General features: G+C 45.9%; 1 protein-coding gene across 1 annotated transcript in view; it reads right to left on the bottom strand.

Moving 5' to 3' along the window:
• Window positions 1-1,367: 1,367 nt before the first annotated feature.
• The window catches only part of NID1 (nidogen 1), a 75,010-nt gene continuing 49,320 nt past the window's right edge, over window positions 1,368-27,057 (bottom strand). The window contains exons 13-20 of the mRNA XM_040968091.1: window positions 17,128-17,355; window positions 14,978-15,150; window positions 11,746-11,872; window positions 6,628-6,799; window positions 5,586-5,743; window positions 4,332-4,455; window positions 3,598-3,710; window positions 1,368-2,872 (exon numbers count right to left, since the gene is read on the bottom strand). Of these exons, the coding sequence (XP_040824025.1) occupies window positions 2,751-2,872; window positions 3,598-3,710; window positions 4,332-4,455; window positions 5,586-5,743; window positions 6,628-6,799; window positions 11,746-11,872; window positions 14,978-15,150; window positions 17,128-17,355 (1,217 nt within the window). The 3' untranslated portion in view covers window positions 1,368-2,750. The remainder of the gene's footprint in view (window positions 2,873-3,597; window positions 3,711-4,331; window positions 4,456-5,585; window positions 5,744-6,627; window positions 6,800-11,745; window positions 11,873-14,977; window positions 15,151-17,127; window positions 17,356-27,057) is intronic.

Here is a 27,057-nt window from a genome sequence, read left to right as displayed (position 1 = left end):
TTCTTTACTGTTTCACAGACCAAAAGTAGGGAGCTGGATGTGAAGTGAAGTAGCCGGGACATGAACTGGCACCCATATGGGATCCCAGTGCATGCAAGGCTACCATGCTGGCCCCAAATGAATTTTTTTTTTTTTTATTGGGAAGGCGGATATACAGAGAGGAGAGACAGAGAGGAAGATCTTCCATCCGATGATTCACTCCCCAAGTGAGCGCAACGGTTGATGCTATGCCGATCCGAAGCCAGGAGCCTCTTCCAGGTCTCCCACATGGGTGCAGGGTCCCAAAGCTTTGGGCCGTCCTCGACTGCTTTCCCAGGCCACAGGCAGGGAGCTGGAAGGGAAGCGGGGCTGCCGGGATTAGAACTGGCACCCATATGGGATCCCGGGCGTGCAAGGTGAGGACCTTAACCACTTACGCCACCACGCTGGGCCCCCAAATGAATGTTTTAAAAAAAGGTTTATTTACTAGTTTGAAGAATTATGGAGACAAGGATATTCTATCAACTGGTTCACTCCCCTGGCTGAAGCCAGGGCCTGGAATTCCATCTGGGTCTTCCATGTTGACTGACAGGGACCGAACCAAGCATCTGGGCCATCTTCCATTGCTTTCCCAGGACCACTGGCAAGGAGCTGGGTCAGAGTGGAGCTTTCAGGACTTCAGCCAGTGTTCAACGTCGGCATCACAGGTGGCAACTTACCCTGCGGTGCCACAACACTGGCACCCTGTTGTTTGTCTTTCCATCACAAATTACCCTCCTAACATCAAATCTTTTTATTTAAAAAAAGGCAGAGGAAAATGTTTAATACTTTTAACAATTTTTTATGTACTAGTATTTGTACGGTGATAAACTCAAGACATCAAACACTTGTATAAATCTGGGGCAACAGTTAATAAGCACCTTCAGTGTTTCCACAGTTTAAGAATTACCATTCAAAAAATTTTAGAAAATGAATATAATAAAATGAATAGCACTGTTATAAGACTATATAAAAATCATAATAAACACTGGATATAGAAGACTTGATACGGAATGATAAATACAAAAAGAGACTAATTTATGGGCCTGGACTATATAAAGGTTTCATATGTTCCCTAAATCTTATGATTTGGGGGATAGAGTTTTCTCTGAAAATAAACTGATTATTTAAGGAAGGACTTTCTCCCAATTTAGGTTCCGATGTACTGCACAAGGTAGGAGGAAAAAGTAGGTAGAGGGATTGAATATACTGGGATTTAAAGAAAAGGAGAGAGCTCTCTTCCCCAAAGGGAATATTAAGAAAATTCTTCTATGTCCTCAAGTACAAGTATTCTTTACCAAAACATATAATTTTATCTTTGAAGTTATTTAAAGTTTTTTTTTTAAATCATCATCATTTATAAATCCTCTTTCCTACCCATTCCTCTTGGATTTTCCATTCCTGCTGTGAGTTAATCTCCTCAAAATATTTCTTTGAGTTCTCTTTACCCTACCCTTTATTGACTCAAATGCCTTATGTTCAAATTTCAGTCCAACATGTCCATTGCTTTAGGATTCTGGGGAGTGGGTGATGAAAAGATAGCACTAGCTACTTAAAGCAGATGCTCTCTAAACAAATTTTAGAAATATAAACATGAAATGCAGCAGTGGTCCATTTAACTGGACAAACAAACAATACGGAATTTGGACCATTCATATAATTAGCCAATTTGGTCTTCCTATTATCTTTAGAAGGCTATATATATAGTCACTAGTATTCAAAGATAGGGGGAAAAAAAAGAGCAAGCAAACTCATGGATAAGTATAAATTGGTTCTCTGGAGTAAAGGCCAAAATTGATGGACTGAAGAGTCCTCATCTTGTCCCACCACTAATCTGTGCCTGACAAGTCTGTATTAGTAGCTAGGACAGTAGTGCCATGAGTTCACAGCACCAGAGACCAGATGCTAGGATATAATGTTCAGTAAAATAAGGTGAGTCTGATAATCTTTGGTATCACTTAAGGCACATCAAAATAATTCCTCAGTCTCAAACATCTGGCTCTACATAGGATGCTTCTTTAACTTATGCCTTTGGGTATCAAAGGCTACTACCATAATGCCAATATTTTATCTGGGAAGGGGTGCTCATTTTCATTCACAAAGTACCCCTGTTTTCCCTAGGATAGGATGGGTTCTGATCAAAAGGCAGAACATACACATTACACTGGGGGCCTTGGGATGAAGGTAATGAGGAAATGGGGAATAAAAGAAATGGGACTATAAACAGGGACATCAGAGCACCAAGATAAAAAGTATGGGAGGGCTAACTCCCTCCTTCACTCACAGCCTTGCCCAGGTAGACCCTGGCTGGTGTGCTGAGCAGTTGACAGGATGACGGCTGCCTCTGAATGAGGCTGAGCTTTTAAGGACTCAAAGAAGGGGCCAACTCAGGATTGGAGTAGTTCTACTTACCACTTGGGGTTCTAAGATTGGGGAAAGGTCCCAGGGAACTGGGATGGGGTGGACAGTCATCACCCAGGCTCTTATAAGGCTTTTACATGAGGGCTGGGATAAAGTGAGAGCTTCTGTCCTCATGTAGAGGGGAGAAATTTTCCCACTATAGAAGTGTATTTTTAGGGGACCAGTGAGAGAGGAAAGTTCTTGGGGCTCAGGCTGGGCTGGACCTGAGCCTAGTGGTCACTCAGGCAGAGGACAGTTTTCAGTCTGACCAAGTAGATTCAAGTAGGATGTTGCTGTGAAATACTTGGAGAGAAAACAAAGCATTCTTATCTTCAGTTCCGCTCAATACAGTCAACTCCTATGGTGTTGTCAGGGCAACGACAGGTCCTGCTTCCTGGGGTGGCCAAGCAGAGGTGAGTACAGCCGCCGTTGTTCACTGAGCAGTAGTTATGGCCTAGAAAAGGCAGAAATCAGTTCAACAGTCTTCTCTGGTCTGATTCAATAGTCACTGAGAGATTGGATATCTTATAACCTTAGTTCAGCTTCTGTGAGGCATTCTCCAGGGGAAAAGAACACTGTACTGGGCACTCAGCTAAGCTACTCTGCTGTCTATAAGCCAGACCTGCCAAAACACTGATTCTCAGTTTGGAAGCTATGCAGATTTACCTCTAAAGCTATGAAACAGATCTCAGAAAGGATTCTCTAGCTCCCAATAGAACATGGAGGTAGACTTTTAATGCACAGGGTACTTTCTATCCAGTTTACACTCCTGGTTTCATTTAACTGGAAAAAGGGGAAGGGGACAGGCCTTTGAGAGGCAGCATCCGATAGACTACAGGGCCAGGCTGTCTGAACTCACCTGGGGCTCTGCCACTGTGAGTGCTATGACTTTGAGTCACTTGTTTCCATTTTCCTGCTTTACAAAATGGGCAGAGCAGTGCCCAGTTCACAAGGCTGCTATGAGAGTGAAATCAACTACTAAATACAAAGCACCTGGAATTCTGAGTTGATATCAACCACAGGAAGTGCCATAGGTTATTGTCTACTTCATGCCTTGGTGTGCTCTTTGCACTCACAAGGCTCCTCCACTCAGTAATTAATACCCTGGGTGGACAGGACTGCACATCCTATCCAGTGTGACCAGCATTTCCCCCAGCCTCAACAGTACAGGTGAGTTACCTTGGGGACACTGAGACAGGGCAGTGGTGATGCCATACAGCCGGGTCTGCTTGTGCGGGTGGAAGGAATCCGTTTCTTTGGAAATAGCAAGATCAACAGCCACCACAGAATTCCTTCAAAGTACCAAAGGGTAGAAAGTCAAAAGCACGTCTAGATGGCCTGAACTTTTCTTCACTGGGGAAACTTTTTGGCATTTTGGGGCATAAGTCGGAGGCCATAAGCAGACAATGTGGCCTTACTCCTTAGCTGTCCTTTTCTTACTGCATTTTTTTGGCTTCACAAGGAAAGGCAAACAGAAGCTGTTGCTCCCCTCCCACATTAAATTCCAGGCAGGAAATGAGCTTTCCCATTAGACATACTTGGCCAGCTGCCTACTTGGTTTAACCCCTCTTTGGCAGAAAGGGGGTTCAAGAGGGGCTGTGGGGGTTCAAGCAGGGACATGAAATGTGTATGAAGCTATCCTTGGGCCAGCTCCTGGGGAAGGGACAGACACGCACAGGAAGTCCAAGATTACATCCTTGAGACTGTGCAGCCAGAAGTAGCCAGCTAACAAATGATGGTGTTCCCCATCTCCTACACACCCTCTAACCTCTCTCCTGACGGCCAAAAGATGAGGAAGAAAGGATATCTTTGGATGTCAAGGCCAAGATAAGGGGCCAGAGGGGAAGGGTATGGCTTTGCAGAGACAGAGTGGGAGCATCAGCCTGCCCAGCCGCCAGCAGTAGTCAACTTACGTCTTCCAGTCTGTGTAATACAGATTTTTCCCATAGCTTGTCACAGCGAAAGGATACTGAAGTCCTTCAAGGACCTTGCGTCTGCTTGGCTGACTGGGGTTCAGGCACTCTGCCTGATTGGTGCCTGTGTGGAGCAAACACAAGTCACACATTGTTCATGCCAGAAATGGGGCCTTTGTATCAAAACTCAAGGGTACCCAGAGCAGAGGTGGGGAATTTGGCATTGCATTGACATTCCAGGTCCTAAACAATACATGTGGCTTGCTTTTAAAAACCGGAGAGCTGTTTTTCTCATCCTGTGCTTTGCGCCTTTCCAGGATCAACACCTATGTCTATTCCCATACCTGCTTCAGCTGAGAAGCAGGAGATGGGGCAGAGAAACTGCAACTTGCTCCAGCTATTTTGGAAGTAGCTGGTGTCTGAGTCAACTCCATTGCCCAGGTTCTCTTAGAAGGAAATACATCATCTTCTAGCTCTTGCCCAAATTCTTTCCTGTAGCTTCTCCAAATCTTCCTGCCCTTTGAATTCAGAGCCTTTAAGGATTGTTCATCTGTACCCCTTGTTAACAGCAAACAGCTCCCATCAACACCTTCATGATGGCTACCACTTCAGGCCCATGTGTTCATTCAAGTGTCCATGCCTTGCTCTGTCCCAACTAGAAGGAGACCATGACTCACAGCCTCCCATTCATCTCCCATGGAACCCAACATAGTGTCTGCAACAGAAAAGTGCTCAACAGATTTTCATGGAGAGAGCCTGATGTTCCTCCAGTATCTGGCAGGCTCCCTGCATTCCTAGCTAGAGGGATACCCACACCTGCCAGGTATGAGCACAAAGAACAGACTACATGTGGGTTGTTCTTACTTGATCCTGCTTGGCTCCAAGTGCTGACTGGGCCTTTGGGAGACAATGGGGAGCTACAGAAAATCTAAGTTGTGAATTCCTTAACAGATATCAAGATGATTACAGGTCTGTCCAACTACTACTACTTAGGACAGAAGTCACCCTGCTTTTCCTTAAAGGGCCACCCAGTCATTACCTTGTGTTTTGTGCACAGTGAGACAAAAGCAAGAATAGTCTGCAGGTATTTTAAGCAGCAACTTAAAAGTGTAGCATGTTAAAATATAAAACCACATAACTTCTGGGTTATCTGAAAGCAGGTGGCAGTTGGATTGGGCCTAAAGGCTATAGTTTGCCAATCCCCGGCTCAAACAATTGAGAATTCTCCCTGGACATGGCCAAGCCTTGCATCACCTGCATCCACCCAGCAGAGCTGAGATGAGAACGCATCGAAGGTCAGCCCATTGGGCAAGCCCAGGTCATCTTGCACAAGAATCCTGCGGTTGGTGCCATCCATATAGGAAGTCTCAATTTTGGGATTATCTCTGTTCCAATCTGTCCAGTAAAGATTCCTGGAGGAGGACAAGAAGAGGTGAGAAGAAGAGAAACAACAAAGACTTATGAGGAAAAGTTGATGAAACAAACCTTCCCGAGAAATCAGCAGAGATACAAGCACACAATGGCTGCCAAGGATTTGGAGGCAGCTGTAACACGAGTTCTTCAGCAGTCCCTGAAGTATGCTTTTTCTGTTACCTTCAAAATCCAATTCCCTTTTCCCTTAACTGATAGACTATGCCTTCACAAAGCTGCTCATCAAACAAGAAAACCTGTAACTGACAGAAATTCCCTGTATGACACCATCAGGCAGGGAGGCATTGCAGACCCAGGGGACCAGACTAAGGTGGCAGAGCTGGCGGTAAAAGCACCTTCCCCTGAGGAGGTGGCTTAGGGGTCACAGAACAAGGGATTTCCTCAAAAGGACAGAACCAAAGTGTGAGAGAGGCACAGGCCTGGGCTGGGAGAGTCAGGGTTTGCAATGAGGGCCAGATGGAAATGGCCAGGATGAGCTAGAGAATGCCACAGGCGAGGCTCCAGTGTATTCAAGTGGGGTCTGCCCAAGGGAGGAGCCACAGGGCACTCTAATACCACCCTCCTTTGTGCTCTTCTGGGGTTCATGCAGCTTGACTGTTGATCTTCACTGAAGCCACAGGGAAAATGCCCAGTTTCTGAGCTGTCAGCCTGCAGAGTCTCTTGGTAAATGATTTGCAAGGGGAACACGGGATCAAGCCCACATTGCAGTGTGGGCCCAGGGAATTCATGGTGGATATCGCTAAGCCACCAACCATCACCTGCTTTAGCCTGTACACATTCACCTTGGGAGAGCCAGCCCGCAGTCTGCAACTGAGAGGCGGGAGGGGAGGGGGACAGAGACACACCCAGGTTTAGGCAAGGATACCCTCTCACGGAGTCCGTCACAATGCCTCGGGGGTTCACCAAGTCAGTCTCAAACAGCACCCGGCGCTGGGTGCCATCCAGCTTGGCGACCTCTATCCGGTCCCGCTGAGAATCCGTCCAGAAGATGTTGCGGCCGAGATGGTCAATGGCAATGCCTTCTGGGCTCCCGAGATCTGGAACCAAACACGCGTCTCCTCTCACTGTTTTTGTCTAAATAGGTGCTCACCAGACTCTCCCACACAATATCCACTCCTGTGGCTCTGAGAAGCCAGATGGGGATTGAAAATGCTTCCTGTTTGTAAGACAAGCAATCCTCAGAGCAATAAATTAAAAATGCCACTCATTTGCTCCTGTAGTACCCATGATGCTCTAGGCCTGGGAACAGAAGTGTAATGATGTCTAAACTGTGGCCTAGGGCCCAGTCCCAATGCTGAGCTCCAGGTTGTGTGGCAGACTGCAAGAGACTGGAGTTGGAATCCAGGTAAAGATTTCTGGAGGAAGCAGCTTTAAAAAAAAAAAGATTTATTTTTATTGCAAAGTCAGATATACTGAGAGGAGGAGAGACATAGAGGAAAATCTTCCATCTGCTGTTTTATTTCCCCAGTGACTGCAATAGCCAGTGCTATGTCAATCCGAAACCAGGAGCTTCCTTTAGGTCTCCCACACGGGTGCAGGATCCCAAGGCTTTGGGCCATCCTCTACTGTTTTCCCAGGCGACAAGCAGGGAGCTGGATGGGAAGTGGAGCCACTGGGATTGGAACCAGTGCCCATATGGGATCTCGGCGCATTCAAGGTGAGGACTTGAGCCACTAGGCCACTGCGCTGGGCCTGAAAACAGCTTCTTGAAGGTGGCTTCTGAAGGAATAACTAGTTTGTGAGGCAAAAATGCTTAGGGAAGAATGTTTCTAGGAAATCGTATCTGATATTTCCTAGAAGTAAAAGGGGTACACATATGGAGTATCAATAATAATAAATAAATTCCCAGAAAGGCTCCACTGTATCACAGCAACTGATTTTTAGGCCAAGGATTGCCACTGGGAATTTTACATGTGACTACTGGGCTTCCATTTAACTTTCATTAGTTTAGGTGAGCAATGGCTTTCCTGGCTTTTTTTTTTTTTAAGTAAAAATAGGGGTTAGGATGGATCAGATCTCTGGGACCCTACACCCATGTGGGAGAACTAGAAGCAGCTCCTGGCTGTTGGCTTCAGATTGGTTCAGCTCTAGCTGTTGCAACCATTTGGGAAGAGAACCAGCAGGTAGAAGATTCTCTCTGTAAATCTGCCTTTCCAATCATCATCATCATCATGTTTTTAAAAGTGGCACTTTGGGCTTTAGTGGTCCCATTCAGGATTCTTTTCCTTGTATAAAGGTCTGTACTGAAAGTCACTGAGGATGGCTACCATGTGAGTAGGAAGTATAAGAGGAGGCCCTGTCTGAGGAATCTGTGCTGTGGGGAAACCATCATAACACTGAAATCTTGCATCAAAACAGACTACAGACCCTCTGTCCCCTGGGTTCTGACTTCACTGGACCCCTAAGACAGAAGCAACAAAGTCCCTGAAAGGTCACCCTCAGAAAACTTTATTAACAATCAGAAGCCAGACTTGGAAAAGGTCTCTGTAATCTAAACCAAAGTGGAGCTACATAAAATATTAACACCTCCCTAAAGGCAATGGCACCATGACACTGACCTCCCAAGGACCCTGTCACTTTTAGACAGAACCAGAATAAATCCGAGGGTACATTTGGAGCAAGCACACCCCATGAGCTGCCCAAACAGACAGAGAGGTGGGAAAAGGCTGATCAGCAATAAAATCTATGAGATTCCTGGGAAGCCCCAGAGGACTATATATTAGAAATATATAGCTCTGGTCCTGAGGGCAGACCCAGGGGCAATCAAGCCTCCGATTCTCAGGACCAAAAGTGCTCCCTCGTGGGCATACTGGGGAACCTCGCCCTATGCTGTGCAGCAGGAGAAAGAAGATGAGATTGCTTGTGTTACAAAGAAACAGATTATGATTCCCATTAAAATATTTAGCTGGGGGTATGGGGCTTACTGTGGTATTGTGGGGCTAGGGTGCTGCTTGCAGTACCAGTATCCCATATGGGTGTAGGTTTGAGTCCCAGGTGTTCTACTTCCGATTCAGCCAGCTGCTATGGGAAAGCAGCAGAAAACAGCCCAAGTGCTTGGGTTCCTGAATCCAAGTGGGAGTCCCAGAGGAAGTTCCAGGCTCCCAGCTTTGGCCGCTGTAGCCTTTTGTGGGGATAAGCCACCAGATGGAAGATCTCGCCCTCTGTCTTTCCTTCTCTCTCTCTGTAACTCTGCCTTTCAAAAAAATAATCTTTGCAAAAACACATTTTGCTGGGACTTTACATCAAGGAAAGAGAAGTCCAAGCTTTGGACTGAAATAAGGAAGAAAAGATAATCACTGCCATTCTCGCTTACCAGGCAAGTTCCTATCTCTCTTACAGATATTCCCAGTGATTTTTCTTCACAAAAGGCCTATTTTGGTTAAATTCTGCATTTTCCCAGCAAATAGGCTTTGTGCTTGGAATGCTTCTCACTGTGTTTAAAGCTTTCTTGGATGATGATTAGCTCCAAAAACAACAGGAAATAGCAATAAATGACACAATCCCCATTTCCATTTGGGATTTGAAATAAAATAGCAGATAAGAGTAACAACATTTTTAACAACAAAAAAAAGAAAGCACAAAAGGCATTTTTAAATGTCTGTACATAAAATCACAGCATGAAACTCACAGACATTATTTACTGTCTACTGGTTTGCAGAAAAGGACTTGGGTCTATGTCCAAAGGTAGATGCGATGAATTCATCCTTAGCTTAGTTTCTGCTGGGTCATCTCTTGTGAAGGAGCCAAAGAAGGGAAAGCATGCCCCAGGGGCTATTCCTCAGGGATAGGGATAGTTCAAGAACTCTTCAGCTGGAATCTGAAAAGGCTACATTCATTCCCAACTGAAAAGAAACTTGAGGGAGGTGGCGGTGTGGTATAGTGAGTTAAGACATAGCCTGTGACTCTAGAAATCAATATGCATGCCCATTCTAGCCCTGGCTGTTCTACCTCTGACCCAGCTCCCTGCAAACGTGCCTGGGGAGGCAGCAGATGAAGGTGATCTGCCACCCACGTGGGAGACCTGGAGGAAACTCCAGACTCTTGGTTTCAGCCCAGCCCAGCATCAATCATTATGGTCATCTGGGGAATGAAGCAGCAGATGGAAGATCTCTATCTCCCTCCCACCCCCACCCCTCTTTGTCATTCTGCCTTTAAAATAAATAAAATGAACCTTACAAGTAATTACAAAAGAAAAAGAAACATGAAATAAGACTCAGAGATTTTACAATGAGCCCCCAGCTTGCACATTTTACAAAGAGGTAACTTTACAAAAAATGTCATCAGCCTGACCAGGCCTTCTGAGCACAAACATTCGCAGCTAAGCTTATGAGTCACTGACTATTAAGCAACACGCAAGCCTTGACCTTTTCAGTACATGGCCAATTTTACAGATGCTTGGATTTTCGTTGTAATAGTATTTAAATGAGACAAAGCACACCCATTACAAAATGGTCCTAACTTGTTTAGTGTAGGGCAAAAATAAATAAATAAAATAAACAATGCAGTTCTTGATTTCAAGCAGGATCTTTAAGTGACTTGGGTAAAATGAGGAAGGGCAGGCTATGCCAAAGCATCCCACACACTTTCTCATCAGTCATGCCACAGAAAACTGAGAACTAGCGGTCAGCGGTCAGCAGTCAGCCTGATCTGCTGGACTCCTGTGGTGTAGGCAATCAGAGCGTGCTCAGTAGGGGCAAGGTCAAGAAGAAAAACCTCTTGCTCACCATGTGGCAGCTGCAGTGACAGCCCTTTAACCTGAAAACTGTGTTAGGAGTAGATGTGACCATGAAAGTTAGTATTTGCTAACATGCTTGTGACCCATCTGTACTGTATAACTCATGTGCCTATGGCCTTAGGGAAAACGCCAAGGGAGCACAGCGTGGCACAAATGCTTAGAGAACTAGCTCTAGGCCCAGAAGCCAGAGGGAAAATGGATATTAAATCCAGATGAAGGGCCTGACTTTTTTTTAAACACACTTTTTCCCATGGTATAAATTTACATGCATGTGGGATCATCCCACTTGCACTCAATACTCCCTCCCCACATCCCTATTATTTTCATATCACATCTTCTATTATTTCTTCCCAAGTTATTACAATGGCATAGTCATTCATTTCACCATTACAGGACTGGTTTTCTGCTTTATAAATGTAGCATAACATGACAAGGAAAAGGAATAATGTAAAGTAACACAATCTAAGTGCATAATTAAAAATAATAATGGGAATCCTACCACTATTTGGGAGTAAAGCCACATGCTATATACACCCATTATTTCCCAGTTTGCTAATCTCCCTTGTAGAGTTTTTAGTTTCTGTGTGTGTTCTGTGTATTGTTCAGGAAATTTTCATAACATGAAGCTTTACAAGAAAGACACTAGCTTTGCTACAGTTTTATTCTTCTTAGGCTAGCAACAAAAAGGTTCATGATTTAAATATGAGCCCTTGGAGAACTCTTCAGGGAAGCTAGAAATGGTGGTGTTTTGAGGCAGAACTGACCCTTCTCACACCACCAGCCCCTATAACCAGCCATATATTCCACCCCTGCACATTCTGCCAACAGCCACTTTAGCTGCTAGAAGTAAAACAAGAAAGGAAAAATGATGTTTGCTTGCCTAATATTATGGCCTGAATGTGACTTATCCTCCAAACTCATTATGGACTTCACATAAGTTGTAGCTCATGGTAGTAAGAACGTGGGAACTTATGGTACTGAGGAAGTAGGCAGAGTGGGAGGTCCTTAGGTCACTGCCTGCGGAATTGATCATAAAAGCCAAGTTGGTCCCCACCATTCTCTGCTTTCTGGTCTACCTCTGCTGGTGTTCTGCCATTCCCAGCCACCACCCTCCTGGGAGGACAAACCAATGGGACTGCCTGATTCTGGACTTGAACTTCAGATCCTTGAGCCAAAATAACCCCACTTCATTCCTAACTAGGTTGTCTCAGGTATTTTCTTTAGAGTAACAAAATCTAACATACTCACCATGCCGAATGATGGTAGATGGCTCCCCACCATGCAGACTGGCCCTCCCAATGGAAGGCTCACTGATGTCTGTCCAGTAAATCATCTTGTCCACACAGTCAAAGGCCAGTCCAATGATGACTTTCTCCTTCAAAAGAAGACCACTGATGAATGATGAGAAATGTATACCACAACCATCCTAATATTAAAGCTTCTTAGGCTAAAAAAACCAGAGGCTCATGATTTAATTATGGACCTTTGGAACCAGAGGATCTGGAAAGTGTGGTGCTTTGAGGTAGTGGACCTGGCCCATCTCTGTGCCTAATAATAAGAATCTGCATGTGCTTACAGACACTTGGATATCTTCCTGTTATATATATTTTAAAGATTATTTATTTGAATGGCAGAGTTACAGATAGAGAAGGAGAGATCTTCCATCTGCTACTTCACTCCCCAGAAGACAAATGCCCAGTGCCTGGTTAGGCTGAAGCCGGCAATTAAGAGCTCTTATCTAGGTCTCTCACTCAGATGGCAGGGACCCAAACACTTGGGTCTTCCACTGCTTTCCCAGGTGTATTAGCAGGCAGATGGCCTGAAGTAGAGCAGCTGGGACAAAACCCGTGCTCGTACAGGATGCCAGTGCTGCAGGTAGCGGTTCTGCATGCTTCACCACAACAGATCTTCTGAATGAGCATATTCAAATCTTTTTCCCATTAAAGTTTTTTTTATTATTATTGAATTGTAGGAGTTCTTTATTTTATATAAATCCCCTTCCTCTATAATAGACATTACAGGTACACATACACATAGAAATATTATATCCACGTTTACTTTCTCACATATAGCTTGCTATTTCATTTTCTTAATGATGTCTCTAAAACAGCAAAAGTTTTAAATTTTTATTAAATCAAACTTGTTATTTGTTGCTCTCAAGACTACTGCTGTTTATACTCCTTCTGGGAAATCTCAGCCTATCCAAAGTTTGTAAAGAAAAAGAAGCAAAGCAAAAATACTGGAAAGGGAGAAGTAAAATCACTCCATTCTAAAAGAATAAAATTGTTTACAGTGAAAGTCCTTGAAACTCTTAAAAACTATCACAACTATACCTGGATCTGGCGATGTTGCTAAATATAAGGCCAATATAAAATCATATTTGAATATGCTAACACAAAGAATAATTTAAAAGCAAACTTTTAGCATCAAAAAACATAAGATAATTAATAATAAACATTTTTAAAGGTGCATGACTCTGGGCCCAGTGCCGTGGCCTAGTGGCTCAAGTCCTTGCCTTGAACGCACTGGGATCCCATATGGGCGCTGGTTCTAATCCCAGCAGCTCCGCTTCCCATCCAGCTCCCTGCTTGTGGCCTGGGAAAACAGTTGAGGATGGCCCAAAGGCCTTGGGAACCTGCACCCGTGTGGGAGACCCAGAGGAAGCTCCTGGCTCCTGGCTTCAGATTGATGCAGCACTGGCTGTTGCGGTCACTGGGGGAGTGAATCATGGGATGGAAGATCTTCCTCTCTATATCTGATTTTGCAATAAAAATAAAATAAATCCTTAAAAAAAAAAGGTGCATGACTCCAAACTGAATATAAGAAAACACTGTAGAGGAAGATTAAAGTTAGTCCAACTAAATGAAGAGGTAAGTTAGGGTACTGGCATAGTATTTAACACTGATATGATACCAGACCTCCATAAGCAGATTTACAGATTCAGAAATATTACCTATAAAATTATTAACCCATTTATTTATTTTCATTTTTTTTGAAATTCAGAGAGACAAACAGACATGTACAAATAAATTCTCCATCTACTGGTTCAATGCCCATCAAGCCAGGAGCCCTGATCTCACCTGGGTCTCTGATGTCGGGGGCAAGGCCCCAAGTACTTCATTTATCTGTTACCTCCCAGGGCACACATCAGCAGGAAGCTTGATAGAAAGGGAAGTATCCAGGACTCCAAACAGGCATCTAATATGGGAAGTGGGTATCCCAAGTGATAACTGAACTACTACATTCTGATGACCACCTCGTGTGCAGTTTTGAAGATCTGATAAAGGCTGTATTTTATCCTAAGGGGAGTGGGAACCCACTGGAGGGGTTTGTGCAGGGGAAGGACATGTGTTGCTTTGCAAGTGGTCTTTGACGCCTTCTTTACTATTATATCTTTGGGCTGACGTTTCTTCCTTCCCCTAAAGAAGAAGGGATTTAGTGGGTCCAGGGCTGTTGCATGATAACTAAAGTCCTCACCTTGCATGTGCTGGGATCCCATATGGGCACCAGTTCTTGTTCCTGTGGCCCCACTTCCTATCTAGCTCCTTGCTTGTGACCTGAGAAAGCAGCTGAGAATGGCCCAGGGCCTTGGGACATGCACCCATGCAGGAGGCCTGGAAGAAGCTCCTGACTCCTGGCTTTGGATCAGCACAGTTCTGTCTTTTGTGGCTGCTTGGGGAGTGAATCAAGAGATGGAAGATCTTCCTCTGTCTCTCCTCCTCTCTGTATATCTGACTTTGCAATTAAAAAAAAAAAAGAAAGAAAAAGAAGAGACATGGCATCTGTGTGTGCAACTGTGACGTGGAGACCCAGGTGACAAGAGAACGTAGGGGGAGCAGCAGGAAGCAGTGGTGTAAAGGAAGGAAGAAGAAAAGCCAAGCCGGAAGCTTGGCCTGAGACAGGCAATATGGCATACAGGAGTCTTTTCCTGGATGTTTTTAGGAACACAGAACCAGTCCTCATGGGGGCTGAAGAACCTGGCCCCTGGCTCTGCCTCACTACAAGACCCTCACATCCCTCTGGCTGCGCCTTAACACTCACTGCCAGGGAACTCCCCACCCTGTCTCACATGTGAGGTCTTGGCAGAAGTCAGAGACCCAGATAAACAGAATGCCCTACACTTCCTCAAATGCACAGAAACCCCCCCACTTTACTAAATGCAGCTCTGCCTGAAGCTTTCAAAAACCTCTAAGCCGGAGCTTGTTACTACCACAGGGCTGACAGAAAGCCTTTGAGATGAGTCATGATGAACTTCGCAGGAATGGAAGGTGACAGTCAACAGGTGCATGCATGTAGGTGAGATACCAAACTGTAAAGGCCCCACCTGGTCATCTCCGTACAGCCTTCTCGTGTCCAGTCAGGAACTCAGGCCACCCAGAACCATGAGAACTCTGGTTCCAGAGTTTGAGCTCAGCACCCTGTTTATTTTTCCAGGTCACTGAGTAGGAACAGTCGCCACGTACAATCAGCCAGCACTCACCGGCATGTGAAGTAACGCCTTGGCTTCTGTCTTCTTCATGGTGTTTCCATCCAGCGGGAGACGTTCTATCTTTCCAGCCTGGGCAAAGAGCAAGTGGGTTCCCGGGGGCAGGGGGATCACAGCAGTAGGCAATTGGGGTCCAGGGTGAATTGGTGGAGCCACTGTACTCAGACCTAGGTCACAGGAGAGGTCAGTGAGCAAGGCCTGCACATATGCACACAAGTGCACACATTCACATACATGTACACGCACAGTGTGCAAACACATCCACACACTCAGTAGCATAACCTTCACAGTATCACAAACCACACAGCCACAACATGCTCAACTCACACCCAGCAGCAGAAAGTGCTCAACCAAAGGACATTTGCAAAGAGGACTATGGGCCTCACATTCAAGGTCCAGTTGGGGAAAAGTGCATAGCCTCCCTCTTATCTAAAGTAACTTGGCTCTTCACACCATGCTTTGGGCACTGGGGCTGGTCATTAGTGAAGCCCACACTAGCAGCAGCAGCCTGAATGCCTGCCTCAGGGGAATTACCTTCTAGCAGAAGCTTTGCTGGAGAAGCCTAGCGCAAAGTTTGCCCTGTGTGTCCTGTGCCACAGCCAAAGGTCGCATCTGCCTTGGACGTGACAAGCAGGAACATGCCCCTTCTGGGCTTTGAAGAACAAAGGGACGGTGAAGGATGCCCCCTCCTTCAACTTTAGCCTTGCCCTCCCAACGGCTGATCTTGATCCCTGGCATTGCTTTCGGACTCAGCTGACCAGAATGGCCCCAGGAGGGCCTGGACAGCCTGTGCTGCAGAGAGGGAGTACTGGACAGGTACCAGGGAGCCTAAGACCTGGGTTTGTCACTCTCACATGCACCTCCCTGGGCTGCATCCTCTTCCTCTTGAAGTGAGGGAGCTGAGTCAGGTCACTGCCAAGGTCATTTCTAGTTCAATCCCTTGTTTACCTTGCCTATTATACCTGAACTAGTCTAGTCAACCTCTTTAGAATCCCCAGATTGCATCTGTCTTCTTCAGACTCACTGCCCATACTTCCCATTTCTTACCTGGATTAAGTGTGAGCACAGCAAGAGATGCTAAGGGCTCTTACGTCTGCATTTCAATTCCTGCCCCCCAGCAGTGACACTGCTAAAAGTGCTATCTGCTTCATGTTGTCAGTGATCACTCAAAACCCTTCCAAATTCACTGGGTCCCTTGTTGCTCTCAGGAAAACTGCCTAGGCTTCACAGCCTGGCATCTGATGGGCACCTCCCCCATGACATTGCCAACCTGCACTTCTCAGCTTGTGTGGCTACCTGAAACACCTGCCTTTCCCATGGCTCATTCCGTACCCTGCTTACAAACCCACTCCCTGTGCTGTGGCCAGCTAGCACCCTGCATCCTCCCAGCTGTGTGCTTGTCCCCGGGGAATCCAGGCAGTAGGCATGATGACTTTCCTTCAGATATTCACAGTCCTGATGCTCAGCCAAGGTTGGCCAGCCATGTGAATTCATGCAGGCTGTGAGTAAGCACTTCACTATTTCTTAGCAGCTTTAGGGAAACATGGAATGGGTCCATTTATGATATATTACTAGGTAACCTGAGAGCAAAGTCTCAAGGATGACTTAAGTCAGCTTTTGGCAACTTGTAACAGTGCCCACTTCCCATTCTGCGACAGAAGCAGCATTTCAGAGCTGGAAGAACACTCCAAGATGACTTTGCTCATATCTTTTATTGAGGCCAAGGCTGGAAGAGGGCACATACACAGCCATACAGTCCTGCTTGGCCTCAGACCAGGGTTCCCAGCCCTCAGCACGGCACCTGCCCACTGCTATCTTTTTGACTGTCTATAGCTGGGATGTGAAAAGTAACGAGAGAAATTCAAGGACCCTGACTGTGAAGGAGGTGAATGCGTGGACCCCGCCATCTGAATGAGGATCTGGGGAAGGGTTGTCCCACCATCCCCACCCTGCCACCACCATCACAGTGGCAGTGTAACAGGTCCCACAAGAGACTGCCACAGAACACGCTGGCACATGGAAAAGAAGGGAGAAGGTAAGAGGCTGGAGAGGAGCAGAGAGAGGCCGTGCAGAGAAGGGGTGAGGGGAAGGGGAGCACCCATTAGGCCCAAGGCTTGCTGTGGCTCTGGTTGTCCTCCACTTACATGGGGGTCTCAGTCCCGGTCTGGTCCTGGTGCCTTCTATCTCACGGCCATCACGATCCACGCACCAGCAGTAGCCTGTGCTGCCATGGCACTGGGTGGGCACGTAGTGGCCATGCTCATCACACTCGGGGACAAACAGGCCTGGTGGGCGGGGCCGTTGTGTGTCTGCTGCCCCCACAGATTCAAGAATGTGCTCCCGCTCCTGCTGGCACCGGGTCTTCTCCACCTCTGTCAGAGACAAACAGATGAGAACCATAGACCATGTCATCCTCCCATCCTCGGGCCAGGGGAGAGGGGGCCACACCTTACTCAGTACGTATTTTCCTTTACTCTCCTAAGCAATTTTCTTTAGGAAAAACCTTAACTATTGAGGAACATTTGGCATAACATACTGTAAAATGAAATACTTTTGAAACAAGCAATTCTGTGGCATTCAGTACACTCACGATGCTGTGTGACCTTGATCCAGTCTATGGCCATACCACCCTGAACACGCCCAATCTCATCTGATCTCGGAAGCTAAGCAGAGTTGGGCCTGGTTAGTACTTGGATGGAAGACCTTGATCCAGCTTTGACATATCTCCATCACTCTGGCAGGAAGGAAATGCCCCGTTTGCCCAGATGCCAGCAACTGCCAACCTGCACGCCCTGAGGACTCTGAGAGGGTCTCCCTTGGCACATTCTGGGCTCTGAGTGGGCCAGACTCTCTGTGCCCCTCCCTCAAGGAGCACCTCCTGGACTGTGTTGGGACTGGGCTGGGCTGGGTTGGGCTAGGGGTGTACACAGGGAGAGCAGGGCATGTTGCTGCTCATAGTCTGACCGCCAATCAGTGAGAGCCTGAGCAGAAAGTCACAGGATGTGGCAGGCATGCAGAACTGGGCTTCCGTGGAGCAGGGAGGACAGAGCATGGAGGACACACAGCTGCCTACCATCTTCTTTTTTAAATGACTGTAAGATTGTGGTTAAATAATTGACTCACTCTGTTTAGAGATAGAGAGAAAATAATTTCACTCTGTGGACCACAGAATTTCCTGTCATGTCTACCCAGTCCAGTGGCTGTACTGTGAAAGTTGCCAATGTCCAAGTGTGGCGATGTTCCAATAAAACTTTATTTGCCAAAGCAAAGAAGGGGGCCAGATTTGGCTTACAGGGATTATAGTTGACAATCCGATTTAGGGCTTTATTAGTTGCAGTTTTATCATGTACTTGTGTTAGTCAATATTAACATACTTTAGTTCATTATAAAATATGTTGTAATTACACAAGGTTACATATTTCTTGGAATTCTGTGCCTGAAAGGCTTTCTGGTTCTTCTCAATCTGGTGCCTTCTTGGACCCATCAACAATGCTGGTGGCACTTATGCCTCCATCTGCTCAATGGGGATGACAAAAGCAACAAGTCTCATGGAATTTAATTCGGAGGAGTAAGGTGGTCTATGACCAGACCATGCACACCCATGGGCTAGGATCTGCTCAAGAGTTCCTCAGTGTCCTTCTCCACAGCAGGCAGACCCAGCAACACCCAACAGGTGAGCTGCCGGTCAGTGAGTCAAGTGCCCTGTGTGTTGCCAGGTCACATGTTGGCATGCAGACTGTGATGGCTTCCTTGATTAGCAGCACCTAGCATGCCAGAGAAAAATGTTTGTTGACTTGGCAAAGGAAACCTGGGTGTGCTTTTCTAGTCTAAAAACATATGATATGAGGAAGAGCCAAAAATGAATGAACCACCTGGTTAGGATAAAAATGCCAGCTTTTGGAGGAAGACGGCTCTCCGACCTGAGGCGCAGACTTGAAGTGGGACTTGGGTACCCACATTTTCAGGCCTTCCGCCCTCCAGCGTTCGCTGGAGCTGCCGGCGGAAGGTGGGCCAGACCTCATCAGGTCAGTTGCCTGCGTGTGGATTCCGTTCCTCAGCCTGTGGGAGGATTGCAGGGGTCTGAAAGTCTTCCTTCCCTCCCAGGCAGTGAATGGGTGCTGAAGGCTCCGCCTCACCATCGAAGCCACCCACCCTCACCCCCAGAACCGACCCACTGAGGCAGCAGGGACACTCTAGGAAAGGGGCTTACAGGCTCCTGCGCAAACGTGGTGATGCCCGGGGAAAGAGGGGCCTGTTGGCTGCCCACCCTCCGGTTTCTTCCTTGCAATGTTTCCTGGTAGTGTGGTGAATGGGCTTACTACAGGGAGACCTTGCAGGAATGTCACCTCCTCTCCTTTGCACCCTAATACAGAAAGCCACGAAACATCCTGTGGTATTTTGAATAAGCATGAGCCCTTCCACTGAAATGGTTAACTCTGAAACTTTAGGAGGCATGCAAGGAATTGCTGGCTGATGCCGATCCTTAATTCTGAATTTATTCAAAGACTGAGGGACCAATCTGGAAATTTTTTGTTTACTCTATCTTGGTGGCATGACTTGCAATCCCAAAATCCAAGCTGCGAGTAAGCAGTTGGGCTACCGATTGTAGGTTGCACAGTGCCTGGTGTGTGATTATACATTAGGCAGCATGGAGAAAAGCTAGTTCCAAGATAAAAAGAACTTAAGAGAGAGACACAGACCACATTAAACTATTAGCATACGAGGTGTGATAAAATTTATATAAAATAATTAGTCTCAAGATAAGTGGAGGTACATGATCGTTTATAACAGTTCTTTTTCTTTTTTAAAGATTTGTTTATTTTTACTTATAAGGAAAGTTTAGAGAGGATATATTGGAGAGAAGGGTCTTCCATGCAGGTGTAAGGTCCCAAGGCTTTGGTGGGCAGAGGGGGCCATCCTAGTCTGCTTTCCTAGGCCACAAACAGGGAGCTGGATGAGAAGCAGGACACAAACCATTGGGAATGCAGGCACCACAGGGTGGAAGATTAGACCATTGAGCCATGGTGCTGGCCCCAACAGTTACTTTGTTATAGTAATTTGTTCTTAAACTCATACATCTGACTCATTGAAGTGATACTTTTGTACTAAAAGATCATTAAACATGTTTACAGAAAAAAAAATGCCAGCTTTTGTACACTTCGGGACACAAAGTTTGTGGACTTTTTCAAGATCTTCCATTGGTACAGGGGTTTAAAGTTCCCATATAAGCTATCCCCATTCACACAGAGACTTCACTGAATTGTCATTATCATTCTATGTGATTGATAGGTGTGGTCCAGGCCAGTGGAGAAAACAGATGCTCAGGACTACCCTGAAGCCACAGCTCCAACTCTGGACTTCTGATCCAGCTCCCAACGCACACTGACCTCAGACCTCTCTGGGTCCACATTTTCAGTGCCCCTTAAAGCTCACGCACATGTGCGTTTAACCTACTAACTGCAATTTTCTCTCATTGACATCTGGACAAAGAGCTGCTTTCCCAACTAGAAAACAGGACTTGATGTTAACCAAGCAGAGCTTTTAAGGGAGTACAGATTATTCCATTGCCATGTGGCTGACAGCTTTGCGTTCACATGGTGTTCAGCCAGTACACAGAATCTCAAGTGATCAGGCGTTTTTCAGTGGAATTCTCAAGGGTGGTATCTAGAACTTATGAGGAGGAGGAGGAAGCCTCAAGTCTGAGTCAGGAAAAGGAATTTCAGGCATGTTTATGGAAAGCTGTGATTTTAGAGAGTTTCCTGGGATGGTTTCTTAGCCTGGCCAGCGAGGAATTGGGAGCAGCCCAGGGGCTCTGGTGGGAGCCTCTTGCTGTGGGCTCCAGACCAGCACAGGGGATTTTCCATCAAGGGCTGGATGGATATAGAGGCGAGCAGTCACACAGACACAGGTTCTAGGCTTGTTTCTGGCTGATAAAATGATAAGCTTACCATCTAGCCTGGTCTGAAGTGGGAGGAAGCACTTAAGACCTGATCCTTATCTGATGAAAGGCAGGAAGCCTGGGGTGACTTTTCTTGCAAGGTAAGGGCCAAAGAGAATGAGGAAGAAAAGTAAGAAGAATGCACATTGCTGAACTCCAGGTTTGCATTCCTTTCCCTTGTCTGATTAGATCTGTTTCTGTGTGTTCAGTTAGTAGTGGCTATTGCAGTCTCTGGTATACTCAGTGGGGTGGGAAGTTGGGAGGGGCGGTATTTGTTCAAGAAATGTGGAGTTGCTCTGGGAAGAAATGATGGGAAGCCATGCCAGGACTTAGAGGCTACTTAAGAATGGAATCTGTATGAAGTGGGGCTGTTTATCCAATGCCTTCCCACACTGAATCTGAGAGAGAGAAAGAGAGAGAGAGAATATGAATGAAAGAATCTTCCATCCTCTGGTCCACTCTCCAGATGGCCACATTCCCAGATCAAGGCAAGAAGCTTCAGCTGGGTCTCCCACATGGATCCAAACACTTGGGTGGCCATCTTCCATTGCTTTTCTCAGGCATGTGAGCAGGGAACTGGATAAGAGGTGGAGCAACGGAGACATAAACCAGTGCCCATATGGGATGCTGGCATCATAGGTGGTGACTTTACCCACTATGCCACAACACTACCATCAGATGCTAGTTCTTGAGTAGCTCAAATCCAAAGGAAAAGAAGGGATGGAGGAAGAAGCTTTTGGTAGACAAATGAATAGCAATGAACCTACACAAGTGTAGTTAAAAACACAAGGAAATGCAGGAATGGATTAGTACAAAAGCTGGGTTAGTGGTCACTTTTGGAGAGGGAGAGCAGGATTGAAATGGCTGCTGCTGAAGCTCTAATTCTTTCTTTCTTTTTATTGGAAAGGCATATATACAGAGAGGAGGAGAGACAGAGAGAAAGATCTTCCATCGACAGATTCACTCCCCAAGTGACCACAAGGCCGGAGCTGAGCTGATCAGAAGTCAAGAGCCACAAATTTTTTCTGGGTCTCCTACGAGGGTGCAGGGTCCCAAAGCTTTGGGCCATCCTCAACTGCTTTCTCAGGCCACAAGCAGGGAGCTGGATGGGAAGCGGGTGCTCATATGGGATCCCAGTGCATGCAAGGTGAGAATTTTAGCCACTAGCCTCTCAGCTGGGCCCTGAAGTTCTAATTCTTGACCTGGGTGCTAGGCATAATCCTTGAACTACACATTTGTTCTATATGCCTTTCTGTATCTATGTTTTATGATTAAAAGGTGGGAAGGGAATGAAAAAGAAAAGGAGAAGGGAAGGCAACCATTCCAGATGACTATGATGAGAAAATAAATTATAAAGGCAACGAGAGGGATGGGATATCAGCAAGAAAGGGGTAGTGAGTTGAGGAAAGACCTCAATTTTACTTTTATTTGAAAGGCAAAGTGATAAAAAGGGATCTCCCATTCACTGATTCATGCCCTGAATGCCTATAACATCTGGGGCTGGGTCACGCTGAAGCCAGGAGCCCAGAACAAAACCTGGGTCCCCCACAGGGGTTTTAGGGATCCAACTAATTGAGCCATCACTACAGCCTCCCAGAGTGTACACATACAGGAAGCTGGAATCAGGTGGAGCCACAATTTAAACTTAGGCCCTCCACGAGGGGACGCAGGCATCCTAAAATGTTGTCTTCATGGTTGTCCCAAACTGTTAATTGTATTTAATATGTACATCTGTTTTGCTCTTAGAAAAGCAATCAAAGGGCAAGCAGTGTGGTACAGCTGGTTAAGGCACCGCTGGAGATGCCAGCATCTTGTGAATCCTGGCTGCCCCACTCTCAATCCAGCTACCCACTAATGTGTGGGCCCTAACATCTGAACTCTTCCATCTCCCTTCTCACTAAAGACGTGTGGTACGGATCTAGAGGAAATGTGCTGGTAGACACAGACATGGAACTACTATAGGCTCAGTGTCTGCCTTGCAGGAGCAGGCTTTAATCTCCAGCTCAAGATATTTAATGTCCTACTAACAAACTCCTCTACAGTACAAAATTCGAGTCACTGGTAGCTCCCAGATATTGTCTAGTCAAGGTCAGTATCTCCCTCACTCTTTAAGATGGGCTCCCTTCTCCCCACCTCCTGGAACTCACACTTTTGGGTAGTTACCCCATCACCCCCACCGCTGTAAGAGTGCAGGCCCGAGATTAACAGGATCAGCTAAAGCGACTCCTCAACAGTAGGCTACAAAAGACCCTGGCTTCCAACACATGCTAGACCCTCCTGCATCCCTCCACCCCCTCTGTCTGTCATCATTTGCTCTGGAAACAGCCAGCTATCAGGCCTCGAAAAGACCTGGGGGCTGGTCCACAACCCCATGGGTCCTGCGGTGGGAATCCTGCTCTGCCTTCAGAGATGCTCTGGCCCTGCCTATCATATTGACAACAACCTCAGGCGAGGTTCTGAACCAGGACAGGCCTGGTGAGCTGCTCCTAAATTCCTGACCACAAACACAGGGAGAAAATAAATGGTGATACTGTTAAGTGGGTTAGTTTTAGGGATACGGGCTGAGTGTTCCTTATCTGAAATGTCTGGAGATAGAACTGTTTCAGATTTTGGATTTGGGGGTATTTGCATAAACGTTACCAGCTGGGCATCGTTAATTTGAAAAAGGTGAAATGCTGCAAAATCTAAAATTTTTCTGACAAATTGGTACTCTAAAAATTTTGGACTTTGGAGCTTTTCAGATTTTTGGATTAGGGATATTCAACCTGAGCTTGTTATAAAACATCATCTAGCCAATATGATGGCTTCCAACCTTTCTAGCTATAACTTAAGAAATACATTTAGCATTTCAATGTACACAGACACATACATGCATCCACAATTATGCACACCCTATACACATTTGCAAGTTTATCTACAAGTACTGTTTCATGAAACAATACCTAATTCTGCTGCCTGTGCTCTATGTACTAGTATTTTCTAGTCATTATTTGCACTTATTTGATTCAAAAGAAAGTGATAAGAGTTTAGAGTAACCCACTAAACTGCTTTCACAACCCCTACCTGGGCTGTGGGAAACAGTATAGAAGTTTAGAGGGGAACAAGCTGTGGTGATTTGTTTTGTCATCAATCAACACTGCAGCAGCCAGGATCTTAGCTGATCTGTAAAATGATCAATTCAGCTTTTTGTTTTTGGTTTCGTTTTTTTTTTTAACTAGGCCCTCCTCTACAGAATAAGTATAAATAAGTGCTGTTTAGCCTTTGTTACATTGAGCATCAGGAGCCCAGATGATTCTATAAATTATTTGTCCCTCAGGAATGCTTCACACAATATTTCAGGCATACAAAACTTAGAATACAATGAAAATCTCTGTATTTCAGTCTAGCTCCACGTTAGAGATACAAATGTAGCTCCTTAGCTCCTGCACTTTGGTCTGAATGCCTGTGTCCTCACTCACAGGAGATGGGTCTCTGGAAGGTGAGAGATCTTGCAGGTGGAGCTGTGTCCCTATACAAGCGGTCCGAGAAAGACTCTCCCGATGCTGCCATGTGTGGCCCTCTGGCTATCTAGGTACTTAGAAGCAGACCCCTGCCACACCCTAAACTTGCCAGCACCCTGATCTTGGAGTTCTCAGCCTCTGCTACTGTAAGAAACAAATTCCTGTTGTTTACAGGTTACCCAGGCAGGAGTGTTTATTAGAGCAGCCTGAACACCAAGACAAGCCCTCCCTACTCACAATCAGTTCCCTCCATCAGAGGTAGCAGTCACACGGACATTTTGTTTCTCATTCTCATGCACTGTGTAGTTTTCTGACATGTGTCTATCTACAGGTTTAGATTTTCTATGGATTTTATCATCCTGTACATACACGTTGGTGGTTTTTCTCATTGCCTGGTCAGTCTGGTCAGGCTGGTCAGACTACCTGCTGAATGTTATGGAATAGGCTTTTGCTCCAAGGCCTCTGCGCATGGCTGATAGCCACTGAGGTTTTTGTGGTCACAACAGGACTGGGCACCTCTAGTGCATGCTATGCATGCTGCTCTCTCGAGTTAATAAGTGGATGATGAACTTCTGAAGGAAATGAGATTAGCAAGATAGACAACCCTAGAAAACAGCTCTCATTGGGCTTGTTCTTGTCCTCTCTTTGTATGCAAGTCCACAGGACTGGATTTGTTTCTATTTTGTCAACAGAGCTTTAACAAGGGGACATGGAGTCAGATTTTAAAAAACAAACAAGCAAAACTGATAAAACAAAACATCTGATTTTCTTTGAATTAGAGTTGTGAAGCAAGCCTAAGGAAACAATGAATGTCAGTCATTTTTAATAGCTTCTGGAATGTCTTCACTCACATGATTATGAACTTGACTTTGTGAAATCTGGCTATCCAAAGCCACGAGCAGTGCTGCAGTGTCGTGATCCCTGTCTAGGCTCATCTAAGCCAGGGGGTTGGCATGTTTCTGTCAGGGGCCAGCCAGGTGGCTTTTCAGACTTTTTAAGCTTTGTGGGTTTTATAGTCTTTGACATAAGCACCAAACTCTGCCTTTGTAACATGACAGTAGCCATATGTGTGGCTGTGTTCCAATAAAACTTCATTTACAAAAACAGACCACAGGCCAGATGTACAGCATGATGACCTTTGTTCTAAGCAGAAGAAAGCAGCATAGATTAGCAACATGTAGGATGATGTGTCAAAGTTAAGACTATAATCTAATATTTCCTCCTTTTACATCAGCACCGCTTCTAAAAAACAGTCCTAGTGAGAGCACAGGTAAATAAATACTTTCATAAACTATCGGGAAGAATGGAAATGGGCGTGTTCAATTATTTCTTCACCAACTTCTAACAGCTGTGAGCTCCACCATCGCCGTGTCCTCCACTGGGCACCGAGAATATAGAGATAAAAATTCAGCTGTCTCCTGGCCTCCATGTGGCCCCGGACCAGTGATGCACACGGACATCTAACTTATAATTAACCACTTCAGAATGTGAGAGGAAGAAAATTCCACTGTTTTTTTATTGAACACATGTTTAGTGGCATGACTATATCTGACCAGCACTAGCTGTGGTAACTAAAAATAAACACAACTGGCAAACTCCAGTTTAATATGTCACACATTTTCTCCATCCATCTCAGGTCAGAACGTGGTGAGGTGAAGAAAGCTGAAGCAGGACTCAGAGTGCACCCAACACACTGGGTTTCAGTCCCAGCTCTGGCATCTCCTGCCCGGGTGATCTTGGCTATACCTTTTTCCTTTCCCATTTTGGCATCTTCTGTGAGCCTGGAGAGTCCTTGTCCTTACTTTAAAAAGACAGCTCTGAGCATGACATGAACCAGCACCCGTGAAGGACCAGGCACACAGCAAGATCTTCACAGAGGAGCAGCCAGCGGTGTGTGCAGCTGTTCAACAGCATGTGTCGAGTGTCTCCCAAGTTCCCTGATGTAGGCAGGGGAGTGCACTGCAGGCAGCACGATCCTTAGGCTCTGACAAAATGTCTTTGAGTCTCAGGACACTGCCATCTTGAGAACACAGACCATGTCATGGAGGCCTCAGCCTACACCTGCACCCCATGCCACAACTACAACCCTGTCCTCCAGGACACACAGGCACCTGTGCTGGCTAACTGTGTCAATTTGAATGGGCCACAAGGTGCCCAGCTATTTGGTCTAACATCATTCTATGTGTTTCTGTGAGGCTGATTTGGATGAGATGAACATTTCACTGGACAGACTCAGGCCAGCAGATTTAGCTCCTTCAGCTCGTCCAATGAGCTGAAGGCCTGAATAGAACAAAAAGACTGACCTCCCCCTGGGTAAAAGAGAGGATTCCTTCTGATGGCCTCTGAGCTAGGACATCATTTTTTCTGCACTTGCAGGCTAGAATGGAACCATTCACATTTCCTGGTCCTCAAGTCTGTCAGTCAGCAGTAGCTCTCCTGGTTCTGAGGTCCTCCCACTTGAACTAGGTGAAACCTTCAGCTTCCCTGGATCTGCTTCTTGATGTATGCAGATACTTGGGGCTTTCCACTTCCTTTACCTTTGCATATATACATACATATACATACCTACGGATATACTTGTATGTAGATGCAACCATTTATGGCTTAATGGATTCCTGTGGTTGTTTCTTTGGAGA

Source organism: Ochotona curzoniae, unplaced genomic scaffold (genome assembly GCF_017591425.1).
Source record: "Ochotona curzoniae isolate NIBS_2020 unplaced genomic scaffold, NIBS_Ocur_1.0 scaffold_4683, whole genome shotgun sequence".
Lineage (NCBI taxonomy): Eukaryota > Metazoa > Chordata > Mammalia > Lagomorpha > Ochotonidae > Ochotona > Ochotona curzoniae.
The sequence above is the reverse complement of the archived record's forward strand: the minus strand, read 5'-3'. Positions and strand labels throughout refer to the sequence as shown.